Raw genomic sequence first — 21,044 nt, 5'->3', positions numbered from 1 at the left:
AGCATCTCATCATACATATAGGAAAGCAAGATGCAGGGAAAGCTCACTTCCGCAGGCTGTGCTGGTGACTGTCCCAGTGGAGCTGGGAAATGTACATTCTGGTTGCAGCCACACCAGGAAAGCAAACCGTGCTGGGACTGTCCCACAGAGCACAGAAGGGCGGCAGCAACTTCTGTCCCTGCACTGAGCTCCCTGTCATGGGACAGTGCTTTACATTAAACAAGTCCCTCTCAAAAGTGATACTTCTGAAAGTGTGCCTGCAGAAGCTGGCACAGGTTTTGCTTTAACACAGAGATGCTGTCATAATTTCAGTGAATGGAAGGATTGAGGACTTAAATGGCATAAAAGGAATCACATATTGATTACTACCTGCTTTAATGTGCATCACTTTAAATATGTATCATGACAACTACAGTGACAATATTCTTTGATAAACCCAGGAATATTAATGCATACCTTGCTGCTTTCAGGATCAATTGGTGCTGTTCTGACCTTATTTCACTTTCGTTTTTCCCTGTATTTAGCTTATCTCTCATCTGAAAAAAATCAGACAACTAGAATTCTTTGGCATTTCAACCCTATCACCTTCACTCAATGTTACAAGATTTTCTGTTTCTCTTCCTGTCAGGAGGTTTGAGCCTTGTAGTTTTATGCTCATCACTAACACGTCTGTCCAAGCTGTTTAGCTGCAGGCCCTTTAGAATGACCTCGAGGTCATTTAAACACTGATTTCAGAATATTTCAAGCTTAGTCACCAGTGCCTTTGTGCTAAAATAAACACACTTTGCTCAGCAGCTGATAATAGGCATACCACCAGGCTGCACTCCCAGGGTGCTAGAGCTTTTGCCCATCATTTTCTCAAATGACAGCTCTTTCCTTTTAAGATCACACAGATAGGGGGTTACAAGGGACTTGCAGCAGCCCAGGGAGGATGTCGGGAGATGCATCATTTACTTGCTGGGGACCTGGACCAAACTTTCTCTTTTGAAGTTGCTTTTCCATTATTTATTAAAAGGACAATGGAGTCACAAATTCATGTTCAAAGACAAGGGATAGCTCTTGAGGAGGCTGAGGGGAGACCTCATTGCTCTCTACAACTACCTGAAAGGAGGTTGTAGAGAGGAGGGAGCTGGCCTCTTCTCCCAAGTGACAGGGGACAGGACAAGAGGGAATGGCCTCAAGCTCCGCCAGGGGAAGTTCAGGCTGGACATTAGGAAAAAATTTTTCATGGAAAGGGTCATTGGGCACTGGAACAAGCTGCTCAGGGAGGTGGTTGAGTCACCATCCCTGGAGGTGTTTAAGGGACGGGTGGATGAGGTGCTGAGGGGCATGGTTTAGTGATTGATAGGAATGGTTGGACTCGACGATCCTGGGGGTCTTTTCCAACCTGGTGATTCTATGATTCTATATGGTACAGAGACACATCCAGATCCCAGTGCTCTATGGAGATGCACAACCAGGATCCTGCATTGCTGGGGAAGCAGCATGGACCTCACCCATCATTTATCTAAGCACCATGGAGCTCCTTGTAGTATCTCCACAGCAGATGGGTGAGAATTACTGGAGATCAGCAGCTGCTCCTGGGTTCCTTACACACTGACAACATGAGGCCTCTGTCATTATAAACATCAGTCCTTCTTACAGTGCAACAGCTGTAAGATAGCTTTGGACATGGGATTACTAATGGCAGGTTAAATACAAAAGGATTTCAGTTTCTGGAATCACTGGATGTAACCTCCTAAACACTAGTGGGACAGAGGCTGGAAACACCGTATGTCTAGCTGCTAGGGATCAAAATGAGCTCCTCCTCAGTCCTGGGTGGCTCAGTCCTTCCCCAGTTTTTATTTAGCCCATGTGGAAGTATGAGGGGGTTTGGATAGAAAATCTTACTCCAGTCCACAGACACCCTATGAGCAGCACAATGGGCACAGGCAGAAGTCCCTGACACTGTACACAGATCCCTGCTGCCCATGGTTCAGCAGCACACGAGACCCACACGTGTTTCTGGAGCCCTCCATGGATACTGACTTTGCTGACAGGTACTACCACGCACAGCAGGCTCGGTTGAGCATCAAAGTACTCTTTTTAATTCCTGCCATCTGTGCTATTTCTGTTGGCTACCATTACAGACGAATGCAGCACTAGGTCTGACACAGAAGCATCAATATTTCCAATCTGCTCTTGAATCAGGGCTGCAAGAGAGAGCAGATTGGAGTCAGGTAAGCTCAGATTGTGATCAACCAGCAGACACCTCAGGTCAGATCAAAGCTTTGGTGAAACCGTGGGCAGGAGGACAGAATGTCTCTTAGAAAAAAATTGCACCACGACACAGTAGCTCCATTACTGTTAAGAAGTTCAGTCTCTCTGACAGCTATATCAGCCAGATTGTAAAATTGCAAAAAAACGCCTTCCGTGCTTTCACCACACATTTGAGGCAGTAAAAAAAAATCCCCAAAACCCAGCTCTGAGAAAATGATCTGATGCCTGAAAGCCAAAACCATGCGTGCTCTGGCACATGTAAGAAAAGGTCAGCCACCTCTAACGGCAACCACAGGTGAAGGCAGAAACACTGTGAAACCACAATAAGCCACACAACTGAGCAACACCTTTCCCTTTGCTGACGGCAAACTGCTGCAAGAAGACACTCAGATGTTTGTCTTTTTAGGGAAAACGCCTAGAAGGTTCAAAATTGAAGTAGGATGAAGTCACCAGGGACACAGCAGTGCTACAATCCAGTGAGTCCCCACTGAGGTATCAGGTTTCAAACTAGCGTCCAGCTGGTCTCTGCATCACCCCGAGGATGGTTGCCCTGTTCCCCAAAAGACACCAAACCTAGGCAGCCATCAGAGCTGGCCTCCCATCAGCCACCAGTTGCCATTGAAATAAGCAGACGCTCAGAGAATGAAGGAGGGGGAGGCAATCTCTGTGTCTCCAGTGAATGAAACTTTGCATCCAAACTATACAAGAGAGCAATATTTAGATTTCTCTAGGTGTGGAAGAGGCATCACTGCTTACTGAGCCACTACTCAGAACATTATTTATAGGTACCATTGAAAAACTGTAAGGAACCCCCTAAAATCTTAATAGTACAATTAATCCTATGCCTGTTCTGAACAAAACCCAGCACTTTGAAGATGAAATTATAAAACAAAAAGACCACAAATACTGGAAATACATTCCATTAAAGATTTCAATATTTGTTTCCTCGCATTCTCCTACTGATTTCAGACTTTCAGCCAGCACTGAAACATTTGCAATGACTCAAACTACTACTAATGCAATTGACTCAAACTACTAGTGTACTGATAAAACCCTCTATGCGTCTCCTGTGTGTGAGCTGAACACTTGCACCTTTCCAGCAGGGATACCTACGTGGACCACACCAAAGCCCCCTCAGCTCAGACCCTAAAGCACGACCGCCCTGAAATCTGTCCAGGAGAGGAACAAGGACTGTCACCCTGCCGTGAAAACTGCTCTGGCATTTCTCATCTATGGCAAGCACTTCTTGTGCCAAACAGTGGGGATTCCTCACCAGCAAGGTAGGAGACTGAAGTCAAAAAGTCAGCAACAACAAAGCAGCATTTTAGATTGGAGTAATAACTGATACCTCCTCAGTCTCCCAAATTGTCAGTAAAGCCAGGCATGGCTGAATCTTTTCTGGGATTACTATTGGTGAGAAAAATAAATGGTTTACTACATGGACTCTTGCATGATAGTTTTGTTAAAGAGAGGCTGAGGAAGGATTACCAGAACTACTTCGCGCTGCTTTGAAGATCTGCACATTTCTCACACGTGTTGATCCGTATAGTGGCTTTATTTCCAATTACAAGCAGTAAATTCTGTCTCCACTAGAAGCACTGGTAGATTCTGCATCTGAAGCTAACCTTACACATACACGTGCCACATGGAAATTCACTTGGTGAGGCTGTCTGTCCTACAACCTGGGATTAAGTCACACTCACAAGAAAAGGTGATGCCTCTACTTGTAGAGTTATTTAGTGATACTAATAAAAAACACAGCCCTGTTGCTTCAGTGGCTGTATACAAGTATGGGGCATGCTTATTCAACATTATTATTATCTTAAAGACACCAAGAGCTACATGGCTTTAAATAGCTATGCTTTATAATCACTGCAGCAAGGCTAATTAGCCCAAGCAGACTGCCATACTCGCAGATACACTGCTTTGATACCTCAGACACTTTGTTCAGTAAATGACCCTTGACAGCCTTAAACACAACTACACTGTGAAATATTTAAAAAAAAAGCCCATACATATGCCCAGAGGGTGGCAAGAGACTGCCAGCTCGTGTAATTTCAAACTCTGCCACTGGAACAGCAGCCTGTTGCTCTTACACAGACATCAACATTAATCTGAGCTTACAATGAAAAAAAAAAAAAAGAAAGTAATGTAGTAATGTAGATGTGTCAAAGGTCGAATTCTGTCATCTGGCAAAGCTACAAGTTTTCCACCTCTTTGTAATAAGGGGTCAAAACCTGGTCCTCATTCTGGACCTTCTGCTGCAGTTCAACATCAAACTCTCCTTTGAACCACCTTGCAATCAGTTCTTTCTTTCTGACTTCCTTCCTCGCCTACTGATTTCCTTCACAGTCATCTCTGACACTTCCCTTGCACTTTTTTAGCTTTCAGATTTCCTCTGAGGATCAAGCGGCCTGAGTACAAGTTCCCTTATATTCTAAATTATGCTGCTAGTAGAGCTAAAAAGGTCTGTTTTCCAGGCAATCTGCAACAGCTGGGTATAAGCCTGGCTGAACCCTAGATAAAACACTAAAACACCACAATAGGTTAGAGTCACACTGTCTAGCTAAATCTGCATCATTTATAAGGTTTCCTTACTATCTACATAATAAATATCAAGACCTGGAAACATCAGCATTTTTTTTGTGTATAAACAGGTGATTCAACTTAAATGGTTAATGAGTAACAAACCATTTGATAATTACAACTGTTTGTCCAACAGACCAAAAAAAAACCAACCCCAAGACGGAAACAGACACCTTGAGTTTGCAGGAAACAGCCCTATGAGTTTTGAGGACTTTTTTTTTTTTTTAACCTACTTTCACAGCCCTCCTCTAAAGCAAATATAATTTATTACTAATCCTGCAGAAAAAGACCAAAGTTTTTTCCTCTCTCTCCCTGCTTTTTTGCTGCCTTGTTTGTGCCTCTGCCCTGTAACAAACAAGAAGATAAATGAGACATTTATGCCAAAGCAATCATTCTAAATCTGTTGTTTTGACCTCTAAGCCAAATTTTCTGCATTACATGCCAGTGGCTCAGATAAAACAGTATTTCTTTTTTTTTCTTTGCTGACAACTGAGCCCTGTAACTTACTCATAGCTCTGCTCAACAAACTGCTTTATCATTTCTCTCTGAATTTATGTGTATCAGGAAACAGAGGGTGTAGGAAATTTGGCACCATGAGGTATCAGCCCCCTCCCCTCCTTAGACCCTCACAGTTTTCTGTATCTGAGGCACTAATGCACACTTGGCCACAAATCCAACTACAAGCGAAAGTAGAAATCGTCACTAAAATTAAAACAGCAGGACAGCAGATATAAATATCTGGAGGACAATATGCTTTACCTTAATAGGTAATATTGTCTATTTTATTTATTGGAGCAGAGATATTCAGCAATCCACCAGAGCAGAAATTTTAGGACTGCAAACATGAGCAACCTTGGCTTCTCAAAGACAAGACTATACTGGACAGTGTCCAAGATGAACTCCACTTGACATTAAAAGCAATACTTACTTTTCAGCTGGAAACCAGAGTTTCCACATAGGCTGCTGAAGATGTGCTTTGCAGCTAGACAGACAACACCGTCTGGACCAATATTTATTTTTCTGGCAGATAAAATGGTCTCACCACGTTTACTGCAGTAACACAGACGTCGACAAGCCTGCAGAGAGGCACGAGCTCTTTCTGGGTAACGGCAGGGCTGTGCGTCCTTCATTCACCTTGTGGCTGATGGTGCAGGGGACTAGGAAAGGATCTCAGCCCCAGAAATGGGGGATTCCCCTCGGGTACATTTCCTCCCTGGGCGCAGGGCAGGACGGCATGTACCACCCCAGGCGTCAGTCAAGCAGCTGCAGTGTGAAGAGGTTTGATGAATCAGAAAGCCAGTCCAGCTACGCCTTCACAAGTATGGCACACCAGGCAGCAGAGCATGCTGCTGGCCGGGGGGAACCACAAACACCCTCCCTGTGCCTCTCAATGCCCTGGAGCAAACTCCTCCTGCACGCCGGGCCCTGCAGACCACAGTGGCAGTGCAGGAAACCACCCCGTGTACTGGAGGGTTTCTTACGAGCCTTGCTGCTTTGCAGAGGTAACTGCATGTGAGAGAAACAGCACTGTCACAGAGGCCTCCCTCTGGCACCGCTCTCCTTCGAGTAGAGTACCAGAAGTTCCATGCCATCACATCACCCGACCTCCCATCCATCCATCTACCCATCCATCCATCCATCCATCCATCCATCCACCCATGCTAGCCACTGCTGCATCCAGCTCCCATCTCAGTACAAACACTGTCCCAATGGCAAGGATTGAGCTTCCATGTGTAAGGACTCTTCTGCACACAATAAGCCAAATGAGGCTCTCGTTTATAGTCCTGTGGCTTCCATTCCCCTTTTACATCTCATATGGAAACACAGTATTTTCTACTCAGAGAAATATTATTATTGCTCCTCTCCTTTCTTTTTTTTTTTTTTAACTAGCATTTTCAGTCCTGTGTTCAGCTTTGGAGTCCTCGCCACAGGAAGGATGTGGATCTGTCAGAGCGAGACCAGGGGAGGCCACAAAGATGATCACAAGGCTGGAGCACCTCTCCTATGAGGACTGGTTGAGAGAGTAAGGCTTGTTCAACCTGGAGAAGCGAAGGCTCCAGGGAGACCTTACAGCAGCTTTCCAGTACCTGAAAGGGGGCTACAGGAAAGCTGGGGAGGGGCTCTTTATCAGGGACTGCAGTGATAGGAGGGGTAACAGTTTTAAGCTTAAAAAGGGGAGATTTAGATTAGATATCGGGAATTAATCTTTTCCTTTGAGGGTTGTGAGGTACTGGAACAGGTTGCTCAGAGAATTCATGGATGCGCCAACCCTGGAGGTATTCAAGGCCAGGCTGGATGGGGCTTTGAGCAAGCTGGTCTAGCGGAAGCTGTTCCTGTCCATGACAGCGGTGTTGGAACTGGATGATCTTTAGAGTCCTTTCCAAGTCATTCAATGATTTACTACTTCTTTTTTTTTCCGCTTTTGATTTGAAACCCTTTGCTCCAGCATATCTCCAAAGAGATTCCTCAGTTACAGCCTGGATGAGAGAGAAAATGGGCTTCACTTTGCTAAACGTTTTTTTCCACCCTTCTAGTCTCACCTGACACCCAAACCTTTTCAACTTGCATTCCAAACCTCTGGTAAGGATTGCCTTTTAGAAAAAGCAGCAAATAGTTACTATTTCAGTCCTTGCCAACCCCCCTCATTATAAACAGAATTAAGCTATTTTTCAACCACACACAAACAAACATAAACAGAAGTAACCATTGATACCTCTGCAGTCACATGTATCTCCCTGGCACTGGTCTCCAACTAAAGATGGCAAAACCCATTCTAAAAGGAGAATCAAAAGTATTTCTTTCTAAAGCACCAGTTGCACAGTATTAATTTTAGAAATTTAAGACAGCTAGAACCTGCTGCTGGATTATTTTTAACAGAAGCTTTTCATGCAAGGGCAGTTCAGAGGCCGTCTGGTCATGCAGGGCAAGAGGTCCCTGAAGCAAAGCCTCGGCAGCAGCCAGGAATCCTCTCTAAAGGAGAAGATTTCCAATTAATTTATAAGAGAGGACAAAAGAGTTAGCTGCTGACTTCTGAGCCCTTAGGAAACTGCCATGACATGCAGACACCACCTTTTCCTTTCTAGTTTTTCCATCTTCAGTCAGATGATAGGGAAGTGCTTTACTGAAAACATAGGTGAGGCAAGGCAGCTGGTGTGGGACAGCTGGGAAATGAGTGGAGTTCAAGGTTCAGCTATTATTAAAAAGCACACCCATCTTTCTATATTTATTCCCACTTTACGATTCCAAATAAAACACATGCAGTCCCGATGAGTTTACAACTCTAAATACAATGCAGGAGAAAAAGCCTAGGCTTATCTGGGAGAAACAAACCAATATATACAAAAGCATCAGATGGATTATTATTATTTTTACTGGTACCACATATGGAGCTATATTTCTAAAAATACACTACTAGCCCTAGGACTAAACACAACAAAATAGAAACACCACTGTCTTACAAATACAGCCACAATTTGAAATCAAGTGGTTTGTTCCTCACCCCAGCTCCATCACAGAACTCCTCAAAGAGCTGCTCAGGAGGATCAACACATTGCAGCACACCGTAAGCTCCAGCAAGCTTCACATGTGGGTCTGACAAGTGGCAGGGAGCTTGATGGGACCAGCTGAACTATTTACCCCTCTTCTCAGGCAGATTTCACAGGGCTTGACATCACTGCTTCCAACCTGATACCTCTAGCACAATAACTTGCTCCCTCCCTGCAATAACCAGAAAGCAAGCTGGCAGAGATACGCTCCTCATCTTGGGGCATGGCTCAATTTCTCCGGAGAACGAGCAAGCAATACGTGTAACCTGCGTAATTTCTGCATGTAAGATGCTTTGACCGAAGGTCCCTCAGAAGGGCAAAACAATTGCAGCCAGTAATGGTAACTCACACAGAGGAAACACTGTGACTGAACTGACCCTGCAGCCGGTCCTTCTGAAAAGGTGTCTCAGCATTTCCAGAGCCCACTGACGATATTCACACCCTACCTGTGCTCTCAGCACAACGCTGGCCCAGCAGCTGTCCTTTAAGTCAAGAATGGCTGTAAATCTGATGTGACAAATAAAAAGACCGTAAATGCCAGATAAGGCATATTCACCGCCACTTTTAAACAACACATTTATAAGCTAAAAACCAAACGTATCTGTAACAGAGGGGCAGAGGAATGAAAACAAACATCCCCCATACTAGAAGGCAGACTGCCAGCACAATCCAAAGTATCTTTTCTACATGCTTTGCAAGAATCTGTTCAGAATAAGCTAGCAGATAATTCAATAACGACTTTCTTTTTTTCCCTCCTCTAAACCTGAAAAAAGTTAAGACCGAAGAGTTTGCCGTAGAACCCTGCTCCAATAGCACTGGCAAGGCAGGGAGTACTCACTGCAGGCTCCACAGGTGAAGCAGCTGTCATGGTAGAGGTTGCCCATGGCCTGGCAAGCCTGGTTTGCTCCATATACTCCCTTGCTGCACTTCACACAGGTACCTGGAAGAGAGAGAGGAGACAGAGATAAGGAGTGCAACCTGGCGGGGTGGCTGGGTCATTGGCTGGGTGACTATTCCTCAACAGCTGAGGACCGGGCAGTTCATTGTAGCCATAAGATGTAGGTGACATCGGTGTCACCCACTCTGAGAGATGCTGTTAACAGTGGTCATGACAGTCATCAAACCTTCATAGCGAAAGCCTTTTGCAAAAAAGTAAACCAGACAACAGCCCTGTTTGTCTACAGTGACACCGCCTTCCGTCACGCATTCATTCCCTCACACTTTATATACACTTAAAACCACTTAATGACCTCCCAAAAACCTGGGTGATAGTAAGTGGTGCTCAGGGCTGTTCACAGACCTATCATTTCTGCTGCTTATTGCATAAAAGAAGCTTGTTGCTTGTAACCCGTGTGAGGAAAACACAACTCTTCACTTAGCCCTTTAAAATTTTCAGCAATGTCAAACCCTACTCATGTCTGTTGAAAGCCCTCAGGATTTCCCACCAAAACAGAGCTGGAGTGACTATCTGACACCTATGTGTCTTCCCTCTGTCAGCCACATCTGAAGAGACCCCTGACGCAGCCACTACCTACAGAGTATGTATCCTGCCCCGACATTCTCACTTCTTGCAGGACAAGGCAAGAAAGAAGTCAATTTTAAGGAGAGGATACCTGGTGGTGGTGGCACAAGGAGGGGCTGACTCTCAGGTGACCCTTGGGGTGAAGGTAGTCAGGGCTGCACCCATGATCAGCTTCTGGCTATAAGCAGTCCCAAGGGGAAGCCCAAGCTGCTTCTCACACCCAAGCTTTGCTGACACCACCATCACCTAAAGACCTGTTTCATGCCCCTGACGGCATCTGCTAGCAGTATCTGCTTCCTCTGCCTTGCAGGAAGAAATGCAGTGAGGCTGCCCAAAACTACCATCAGTGGTGGGGGAGAGAAAGTCCTTTTCCAAGGAAAATGACACATCAAGCCAGTTGACTCACTTCAGACACTACCCTGTGATTGTGACAGACTGGTTTTAAAGCAGCATCAACCTTTTAACTACCTCTAAATAAGCAACTTCAATCAGTGTTTAAACAAACAAACACTGATCTACCCAAAAAAGACAGTGTGAAGGAAAAACAAAAGATGTGTTTCTGTGTCTGGTCTGTGGCAACCCTGTGGAAGTGTTCCCTGGAGGTGTTCAAAGTTGGATGAGGCTTTGAGCAACCTGACCTAGAGGAAGGGGGAGTTGGAATTAAACGATCTTTAAGGTCCCTTCCAACCCAAACCATTCTACGTGTCTTTGCCTCCAGGTCTCTCCTTCTAATGCTGCTCAGTTTTATTCACCCAACTCTTAACCTCCCTGGAGCAACGACTGTCAGACATGTCTTTCTCCTTCTGGCCCAAGAAGAAGGACAGCATCACCTTGCTGGAGATCCTTAGTTATGCTGTGGTTAACAAGACCTCATTTTATTCAGGGACCCAGAAACATGAGAGTAATTGGAAACTCTGGGTGAAAGTTAGGAAGAAGCCCAATGCACTGAAAAGTAACTCCCAACTCCAACAGCATCACACAGGCTGTCCCGGGGTGGTTAACAACTTCTTCCTGCAGCCAATAGTTGTGTCCATCAGTTTTTACACTACCAGGATAAAAACGCTCAGCAGTCCTTTGTAGTAGCACACACACAGCTGCTGAAAAGCAGATACTTCATTCTCCCTGAGCAGACCTGTCTCTCTGTGCTGCAGCTGCCTGTGTGCATTCAACAAGCATGCTCAAAGTCATCCTAGCACTGCTACAAGCCCCACTCTGCACTTGGAGCCAGAGTCCAAAGTGACACAAACCTGGAGAGAAGGCGGGAGAGAATAATTAGTTACTGCCATCTAAATCAGGCCTGAACTGAAAAGCTAGCTTGGCTGCAGGCCCAGTCCAGCACACAGACTGGCACCAAGTTAGCAAAACCGAGCAGATTTATTTCAGTTATTTATTGAAAGAAACATTTCAAGAAAGCAAAAGATAAATCATGCAGGCATTACAAAAAAAAAAAAAAAGAAGAAGAAAAGACAAGACAAAGATAAGAAAATTTGGCTTTTTAAATGGATGTGTTCTCCCAGGAATGTGTACGTTCAGTGGCAACCTGAGATGCTGTACAATCATCTGACACAAGAGTAACAGCTGCCTCACACATTCCCTCGACTACAACAATGCTGAATGGAAAGTTCTGAGAGCAGAAAACCTGCTGATTTTGCTGCTCAAAGCCTTCTTTCCATGACATTCACCAGGCTACCCACAGAACTGATGTATTTATTGCACTGCAAGTGGTGCATTTTTCCCTTCTCTGTGCCAATAAGCTCCTGCTCCAGAAAAAAATCACAAGTGTGCTCTGACTTCCTCCTTTCCAGAAAGCAGTTGAGTAACACTGAATATGTATGAGCAGCAAGAAGAAGCAGGCAGCAGAAGGCAAAGCAGCTGCGTACAGGCGCAGTGCATGGTAAGGATGCTGGCAGGCCTTTGAAGTCACTATAAAATACCCTAATACAAATCCCACAGAGGGCAGAAATTGCCACTGCTGTGTACTCTCCTTCCCATTTAAGCTTCAGAGCGTAGGCACTGTCCATGTTTTTCCCAAGACAGACAGTCCAGCTAGATCCTGCATCCTTCTCCAAACCTTCCTCCGCCTCCTGCCTCTTCACTGTCTCCACCATCCTTTGCCCTTGCCTCATCTCTCAGTACACACTCTGCTGCTTCATCCCCTGCTTAACCATTTTATCAACTTCTTTAAATATTTAGGTCCTTAAAACATGGAAAATAAAGTTATAGAATGAAAGAGCTTTGAAAGAAATTGTTGCCGATGTCTGTAAAAACTATAGTGCACTCAATTACCCGATTCTCTAATAGCCAGCCATGTTATAAATATTTATAGATGTTCTGTGGCAAGGCTGACAACTGAAAAATGGCATGATGGCAAGTCTGTTTATAGTTTATATTTCTACTTGTATCTGCTAAATCTTACTTGAAAGCCAATTACATCTTGGTAGCAACTGAAATTATTCTAGAAATAAGTCTTTACTTCTGTCAAATATACTATTCTGAAGTATTTTAAGCCACATACTTGAGCCTTCGTGTTTGTCTCTTAGTTCTCCCAGTTTGAAAGGGGATAAAAAGGTAATTTGTTACTGATTTTTCCTTTCTGCTCACTCCCTGCTGCCACAATTATCCTGTTCTTTTGGCTTAGGCTGTGTAAGGAAAAAGCAATACCTGTTGCTGATGGCAGTCAGTCACTGAGCTCGGCAACATGTGTGTGAAGCCAACCTGATGAAAGGCAGCGCAGCACAGGTGACATCCAAGCCCATCCTGCTGCAAAACAAGCTCTGCACCTCACTCCATGCCAGCTCCGCAACTACTTCCCGAAACAGTGCTGAGCGTGCTTTCTGATAGCCAGGGCACAAAATTAAAATGTCAGTAGCATCAGTCCAGTCCCACATGCCGCTGATGCTAACCAGCAGGTCTGTGTAGTTTTCTTGAAACAGAGCAGCTTTTAGCAAAAAATTCTGTCCTCAGCTTGAAGCAGAGGGATCCTGAGTAGCCACAGCTCAGCAAGATTCCCGATTCCTGTCCTCAATTACTTTGCTGCACGTAACAAGTGCTTATGCAAGCATAAATCTTATGCAAGCATTATCTGAGCAGATATCCCCTCCAACATTACAATTTTTAACTTCAGATGACATTGTTAAGGAGTTATTAAGGAGAAATACAAGGTTTCCCTTTTGCCACCAGGATGACAAGCCCAAAGGGACGCACGTGCACAGTGCTGGTAAATTCATGCTTGGGTGCATGGGCAGAATGGTAGCCACATTTGCAAAGGGAAAGGGATGGAAATTGCTGATTTCGGCTCAATTTCTGCCGGCAGGGCAGCCTGGCCCCGGACAACAAAGAATTCTCTGTTCCCTTTCACATCAAGCGGCAACCAACCACCCGCACTGCAGCCGAGTGCCTGAACAAAGGGACCTTTGGGGCAGAGCTGGGACCGAAAACATGCCCTGTAAGCCACGGCCTGGTGCTGGCTGTACCCCATCTCAGCACTGCAAACTAGAAGGAGGGTGACCTGGGAACAGCCTCAGCTCACAAAATCAAACGAGTCTGATGCAGACTTTAAGGGCTGTCAGAAATGAAAGCGAACCCAGCACCCAGTCTGAAATGTCAGTCCCACCCTCCAAGTTCAACAAGTGCATTTCCATCTATCGCTGCACTCAAAGCCTTTAGGGATACTTTTTTTCCTCCAAGTGTTGCTATTTCACACTCACCAGAAGAGGTTCAGTTACTTATCATACCCCACTCACTAAAAATTCAAGGCAAACCACGCTGAACTGCAGCATTTTCTGGGACTGATCAGTATGATTTATTTCTACACGCCAGACATCATCTATCTACAAACCAAGAACACAGTTGTGGGGTTGTTTTCTAGCAGCTTCCCTTTCTTTTCAACAGCATCCCTGTTCTCAGCAGCAGCCAGAACAGTTGAGCTTTCCTACACATGCTCCTGACTGGTTTTGCTAAGACTGTCATTTAATTTTAAAGGGCCAAATGTGTTGCTGTGCTCCTTCAGTGGTGAGATTTCCTTGTCATGTCAATCTGGTCTTGAATAAGAGGAATGAGTGGCAGGATGTAGGGAGAGTTTGGTGGTGCATACGTATATGCAGCTAAACCAGAAACAGCACTTGGAGGCATAAGCCTATCCTACATCTGCTACTTAACTCCACTCACCACATTTACATGTATCCGCTTGACTCTTCTCCACCACATATAACTGTTTTTTGCCCCCTCCTTACAGGAGACTGGATTTATGCTGAAGAAACTCTCAGAGCCTTTGCATGTAAATACTGTTGGTATCACCTTTCCCATGTGCCCGGACATGCAGGTGGCTAATCCAGAAGCAGGCCCTGCTGCCTCTTGGCAGAAGCTGTACCTTCATGAAGGTCCTCCCTGTCAGAGTGGGAGAGGAGAACAAGATGAAAGGAAAGCATATGCCAGCTTTCCTCTTACCTTGTTCCTCTTCTTGGTCTGACAAAAGAAGACTCGTCGAAGTCCAGTTTCTGCATTTCCAATCCACCTATTTATTCTAAGAGAATCAAGTCCTGCACTTAGCCATGCATTTTTCAAACACTGTATGCTGAAAAAAAGGAGAATTCACCCTGCCATATGCAATGTGATGCCCACTTCTTTGGGTTTTACTTCAGACCATCTCCAGAACATGATACCACTTCCTCGTGGCTAACCTTAACTAGGCCATTTCTACAAACTCTAATATACACACAGTGTGCCTCATTTTGCTGTTATCCACTATTGTGCAATTTTCCTTGCTGGAGAGTTGACTGCAAGGAAATCTGAAGGTCTGAAAAAACTGGTAATTTCGCCCCATTTATCACTGGGTGACTGCGTTGTCACTCAATCGTAGCAAAGATGCACAGGTACTACCTGTCCGAAGAACCACAGAGTTTGTAAATACAATTTTTCTCTACTGTTTTTGCATGCCATGCTCTTGACCCCTGACTTTGCTGTAGATAGTTGTGTACACACTGCCAGAGATGCACAAAAATGTCATCAAACTCACGTCAGTGACATTTTAAGTATTCTAGTCAAAAGACCTATTGCTCCTCTGCCTCAATTCTTTCCTTTTTCTTCCTTTTTGGTAGATTTTTCCTTAGCTTGCAAACCCAGCTTATCTCCCAAGAGGAAGGGAGGAGAAGCGCATATTGCTGTAATCTCGAAGAGCTGTATCCCAAGCAAATACTTTTTTGCTTGGTTCCTTGCAGTGAGATAAGCTTTTCAATCTGCACACACCCACTAGTCCAACTGCTGTCATCCTTCCAGCTCCCCTTGTTCCACATGGACCCGCTTCATCCTGTTTCCCTCTCCTCTCCGCTGCAGGCAGGCATCTCCTTCCAGCTGTGGTGCTCTGCGAGGAGCAGGCAGTGAGGAACGCCTCCGTGCACTCCCAGTGGAAATGATGCCATTATCATCATCCACATACAAAACAAATGTCAGAAGAACTTTATTTTAACCAGGAGTTCCCCACTTGGCAGCCTTGAAATTACCTTTGTTGATGCCGAAGCATCTTGGTGCACCATCATCATCACGGTTTGGTAAAGTCCACAGGTATGTACAGCCTTCAAGTTAAACTGATTGTGGTTTTGGCACTAGTAAGACACTAACTTCACTACACACAAGATTTCAAAAGAGCACTGCTGGCCTTCGAGTTGATCACACCCATTCAAAGGTGCTGGAGTTTCAGGTCTCCACGGGGTTTCAGCAACACAGCTACAGCTCTGCTTCTGCCAAGAGGAAAAGAAATCTGCAGACTTTACTACAAGATTGTCTCTGCCTGACTGCTGGGAAGCACCCCAGTACTTTGCTGCAAAACAAGATGCCTTGGGCCTTCTTAAAATTCCTGCAGCTTATCAGGTCTGCTTTGAATAACAGGGAGGAAAACAGAAGTCAACACTAACAAATACTTATAACAAGAAAACCATTTATAAAAAATAATTTTTAAAAAGGCTCTTGATAAGGGTGTAGGTAGTCTTCATCAGATGGAGATTTCTACCTAGCTACAAGAAACGACCACTGGTAAAAACATGATGCTACACATTACACCTCTAAAAGCACCCATTTGTGCCTGCAGACCAAGGAACTGCATGCTACTGCAGGTCCTGCTAAAATCAATGGCAAAACCTCCCTGCAGACCCCAATGCCTCTCAGCCAGGCCTCTCCACTGCCAGGTCACTTCCAGGCAGCAAGGCAGATGCTCGGTTTGGTTGTGCACCCGTCCAGCTCTCAACTGAAAACTCATCTGGCACCAGTCCTCGGGATGCTGCACCTCACCTAACCCAAAACATTTGCTTTCACTGAGTGGTGTTAGGAGAGGAGTCTAAACTCCCTCAGTCACTCCTATTTAATTAATATTCCAGTTCTCCAAGTGGAAATGAAGGCCGGTGTATCCAAACGAAGACCAGGAAAGTTCAGGAAGCCCCAGAAAATCAGTGGGATTTGGGCACCTTATTCCTGGATGTTCCCTGGAAACAGTACACCAAAACCCTGAATGCAACCTAAGGTGTCTTCCAGTAGCACCTCCTGGGGCCTTGTCTCTGCTGCAATGGGAATCAGCCTCTCCAGGGAGCCATCTCAGGATTTCTCTCCCCAGGCATAAGACCTGGCTGACACCTGAGACTCCCTATGACCTCCTCGACAGCGCACACAGATCAAGTCAGCACTTCAAAAACGCTCTTGGAGAACCCAAATTCCTCCAGCGACACGTGCAGCCTATGCTGCTCACACATATGCCACTATTTAAAAAAAAAAGAAAATTCTTGGCTTTGTTTGCTTCTTTCCTTTCACTTGTTACACATTCTCTGAGCAGACAAACAGATTTTGTACAGCAAGCTGGTGCTGACAGCAACAAGATTGCCTGTTACTCCTCAGCAGAGCATCCTACCTAGGTTATGCCTACTCTCTAGCTTTCATTTACAAACACTCATTTTCACAGAGTGATGGAAAAAGCAGCTCCTTTACTGCAATCAGAATTAATTGTTCATGATAAATATCCAGATCAAGACAGACTGAAGGACTGCATGCTACCACAACAAACATCTCCGTCTTAAACAAAATGCCCTTGTTACAAAAGCAGCACCCAGAATCAGGAGAGCTGAGAGCATTTTAGATAAAACACTTTGGTCATTTGCACTTCAGTCGTGGTTTCATTTCCTGGCTCCCTTGTACTGTAAAGCTGCTGCTGCTGCATTAAACTTCCCTTCACTGGGGGAAAGTCCACAACAAAACAAACTGTTGATCCTTTTTACCACTACTGCATGAAAGTATTTATTTTCCACCCTAAAGTTTGCTAGCTTGAGGCATAGCAAAGACTGATTCAGAGGACCAGCTGGGTTCTTTGCTTCCCCAAAGGAAGTAAGGGAGCTGTGAATAAATGAAAATAAAGATGAGAAGGAAAGGGGGAGGAGGCCCGGAATTAAAATACTTTAGTATTTGCCCCTTCCTGCTCCTTGTTCCTCCACAGGGCAGATCTGCTGAGCCTCCCACACAGAGCTGAGGCTCCACAAAACGTTACTCCTTCCTCTGCCGAGACTGCAGCGTTTTGTTTTTCCTTCTTCCCCTCCTCCTTCCCAAAACTTCTCAGATACACCCTGGCATAAAACCTCCTGCCAGGAGGATGTCAAAAGACCTCACTGGGAACCAGGAGGCCTCCATCTCTCCTCCCTCCCTGGGTCTCACCGGTAACTCAGCTGTCTGACCAGCCGGACTCTGTCTGCTACAAGAATTACTCCTGCTGCTACAAATTTCCTATGGGATGTAAGCTTCCCCCCTGAAGCTACTACTTACTTTGTGATAAAAACGTAAAAATAACCTAACCACTGACTGTATCCCTCTGCTTTCTCACCCCATCCCCATGCACACTTTGAATGAGTTATGGATCTGGCTGGTTTACTAGCACTGTGAGAAGATGCACACAGCACGATCTGTTTTAGAGACTCCTGACACCTCTCTAGTGGAGCTAAATGCCGCCTCCAAAAAAAAATTTGCTGGCAGCAAAATATTCCCACTTTTGAGCACTGCCTGACACAAGACTATTGTTCCAACCATTCTCATTATCAGCATCTTCTCACAGTGCTCGGCCCTCCCCAGACGAGTCTCCCTGATCTCATTCAAACCGCGCGCTGCCTGCACCAGACAGAAAGCGTCCAAACACATTTCCAGGCCAAAACACTCCGAGTACAGCAACTTGACACATCGCTTCTCTGTGACAGAAAACAAACTCGTCTGCTCTGCCACAAGGCTGAATCCAACCTCAGATACCGAAAAACACAACCCTCTCTGTGGGTGAGGACCACTGCCCGATGCCAAGAAATACATTTTGTCATGCAATTGGCAGCCGAGCACTTGGTGGTCGCTCCATTCCCATTCCTGAAGTTTGGTGTGAAGCCTGGAATTGCTTCTGTGTGTGCAGAGCGCCACTGAGCCACCCACTGATCCCGCCGGACAGGACCCTGTGCAATGGCACCTGTGCAACCTGGGAGGCAAACCCTTCCTCTGTACCACGCTGAAGAGATTAATTTGTCCTTGCTTCCACTTCTGTGACTGTGGGTCTAAAATAATGAGGCAAATCCACAAAGTAGAACTGCTCCCATCATTCGTTACATTAACTGCAGAGTTCTCAGCCTTCCTAGCAACTCCAGGTTTCCTTCTCCCAAAAGCTGAACTATCGGATCTGCTATTAGATTGCAAAATAGTGCAGCAGGGAAACTAAATACTCGATTTTCCCCTGACCTTCTGCTATCCTGGGGTGGTAAATCAGTTTAATCCAGCAGGACACTTGATATTCCCATTGAGAGATCCTCACACGTAAGTGGTCCCTTTCCACTGCCAAGCACCAGCGATAACCTCTGGTGGCAGTCTGGACTACCTGCAGACCTACGAATTAGGGAGAAGCATGCCTACCACCTGTTTTTCTGCCATTTTCAGGATGCACTGATCCTTTCAGAGCTGCTGAGGACCAGTACCTGGAGGTAGGGGGAAATCCTGGCAAGTCTGGCAAACCACCATCCTTCCCTTCCTCAAGTAACTATTCTTCAAGGCATCCCGCAAGTGCACCTGGATATGGTCATCTCCACAGCAGTCACTGCCGATGGATGCCTGCGACTGCCCCCTCTGAGCTCAGCCCCCTTCTCTGTGCCTGCAGCATACACAGGCGTGACTCTTCACGGGCTGGAGCCTTCCCACTCACACGTGGTAAGGAAACATACATTTAAGACACAGAGAACCAGGAATACTGTCAAGAAAAGTTAAGTGCCTCCCTGCCAGCAACGAAGGGCACTTCAAAAGATGCTGCTCCAGCTTCCTCTCAGTTCTGTTCACCCCCAAGCTGCTACACTGTCTCTGCTTTAAAATCTAAGAGGTAGGATTGAAGAAAAAAGCATCACAGCAGGAAGAGCTTCCATTCCCTGTGATAAATGAATGTTAAGTAACAAAACCCCCAAGCAACTGAAAAAGCACAACCAGGTGTACAGGGACACGCAACCCTGCAGGTGCGAACCCTGCAGCGACGCTTTGCAATGAAGCGCACACCCTTTTCACACCGACTGGTGCGCTGCCTCCTTACCAAAGTAATCAGCCTTTGGCCGAGCATCCATCTCCTGCTCCAGGCGCTGGGTCAAGGCCTCCAGCTTCAGCTCAGCTGCCGATGGCCCTTGCTCTGGCTGTGGAAGGAGGGTCTGGCAGGGCAGCTTCACCTTCGCCATGCTGGAGCTCTCCGGGTGCCTGGCATCCAACCGCGGACCGCATGCACCCTCCAGGAGAGGTGGCTGTGGAGCATCTGGAGCCATTGGCCTGCGCAAGGCCAGGCGTGAGGAGCCCGGCTCCGGGGTCGTGCCGCTGCCGTTGGATCGGTGGTTTTGCCCGTGGGCCACAAAGTGGCCAGCTGGGCCAGGGCAGGCGGTGGCGTGCTGGTAGTCCACGCTTGGGGCAGCAGGTGCAGAGCTGGGGGGTGAGGACAGCGGGACGCCCTGGTAGCCCCCAGCCCTGGGACCGCAGGGGTCAGCAGAACCTGAAAACCCCTGCGCGGGTGGCACTGAGGTGGCTGAGAAGGAAGAGGACCTCTGCTGTGGCAGGGCTGCTGGCACCCCCTCCTCCGACCCCACGGAGGGCACAGAGGGGGTCCAGGCATGTGAAAAGGAGGAGGACCTCTGGTCCCCACCACCTCGCCTGCCCTCGCTGCTGTTCTCCTGCCCACCACGGCTGGGCTGGAGGTCTCCAGTACACGTGCCGGGCCGTGAGCTCCCTGCTCTGGGGATCCTGTCCGGCTCTACTTCCCAGCTCCTTCGCCCAGCTTGGCTCCCTGAGGCTTCAGCACATGTCCCACTCTCGCCGAAGCCACGTTCCCCGCCATCGTACGCCCTCGCGCGTGGACCCTCGGCGGCAGAGCAGGGGGGTGGCTTGGCACCCGCTGCCACTGGCAGGCTGGCTCGGGGGGCACTGAAGCTGGCCACTCCGTTCAGGGCAGCCACCAGCATCTCCTCCTGCTGCTGCTGCTGCTGCTGGAGGTGGATCTTGGCCATTTTGGTGGCAAAGACCCTCCTGGTCTCCTCGAACTCGGGGTTGTTGCCGGCAGCTTTGTCCACCCGAAAGAGCCCGTCCTTGGAGGCTTCGTACATGTTGAGGTCCTCGATGAACTTGCTGGCTTCCAGTCCCAGGTCGTCATACTTATCCATCCTGCCTAGCTTAAGTGGGATGAACCCCTCCTCCTTCTTCTTCTTCCTCCTCCTCTTTCTTCTTCTTCTTCTGCTCCTCCTCCTCTTCTTCTTCCTCTTGTTCTTGTTCTTCTTCTTTATCTTCTTCTTCTTCCTCCTCCTCCTTCCCGCCGCGCTCAGCCCACGTCCCTCTGTCCGTCCCGCCGCGCCGTCTCACTCCCGCCGCGCCCGTACCCGGCGGGGGCGGGAGGACGAGGGGGCGTGGCCACGAGGGGGCGTGGCCAACGGGGGCGTGGTCTTTGCTTACGTGACTCTATATGGCTGTGACAGGGGGCGTGGCCAAATGCGCTGGGGGCGTGGCCAGGAGGCGCGGGGCGGGGCGAATGGCCCCGCCCCGCGCCTCCTGGCCACGCCCCCAGCCCCCCCCCCGCAGGTTGTAGTGTGCTGGATGCTGGTCTCTCCTCCCACGTAACA

At 47.0% G+C, this 21,044-nt stretch overlaps 1 protein-coding gene across 1 annotated transcript in view; it reads right to left on the bottom strand.

The window, feature by feature from the left end:
* LIMD1 (LIM domain containing 1) overlaps window positions 1-20,805 on the bottom strand; it is a 36,148-nt gene extending 15,343 nt beyond the window's left edge. Inside the window, exons 1-2 of the mRNA XM_069859990.1 lie at window positions 19,484-20,805; window positions 9,229-9,330 (exon numbers count right to left, since the gene is read on the bottom strand). Coding sequence (XP_069716091.1) covers window positions 9,229-9,330; window positions 19,484-20,591 — 1,210 coding nt within the window. The 5' untranslated portion in view covers window positions 20,592-20,805. The remainder of the gene's footprint in view (window positions 1-9,228; window positions 9,331-19,483) is intronic.
* Between the last annotated feature and the right edge of the window lie 239 nt (window positions 20,806-21,044).

The sequence above is a fragment of the Phaenicophaeus curvirostris genome, chromosome 6 (genome assembly GCF_032191515.1).
Source record: "Phaenicophaeus curvirostris isolate KB17595 chromosome 6, BPBGC_Pcur_1.0, whole genome shotgun sequence".
Classification (NCBI taxonomy): Eukaryota; Metazoa; Chordata; class Aves; order Cuculiformes; family Cuculidae; genus Phaenicophaeus; species Phaenicophaeus curvirostris.
The sequence above is the reverse complement of the archived record's forward strand: the minus strand, read 5'-3'. Positions and strand labels throughout refer to the sequence as shown.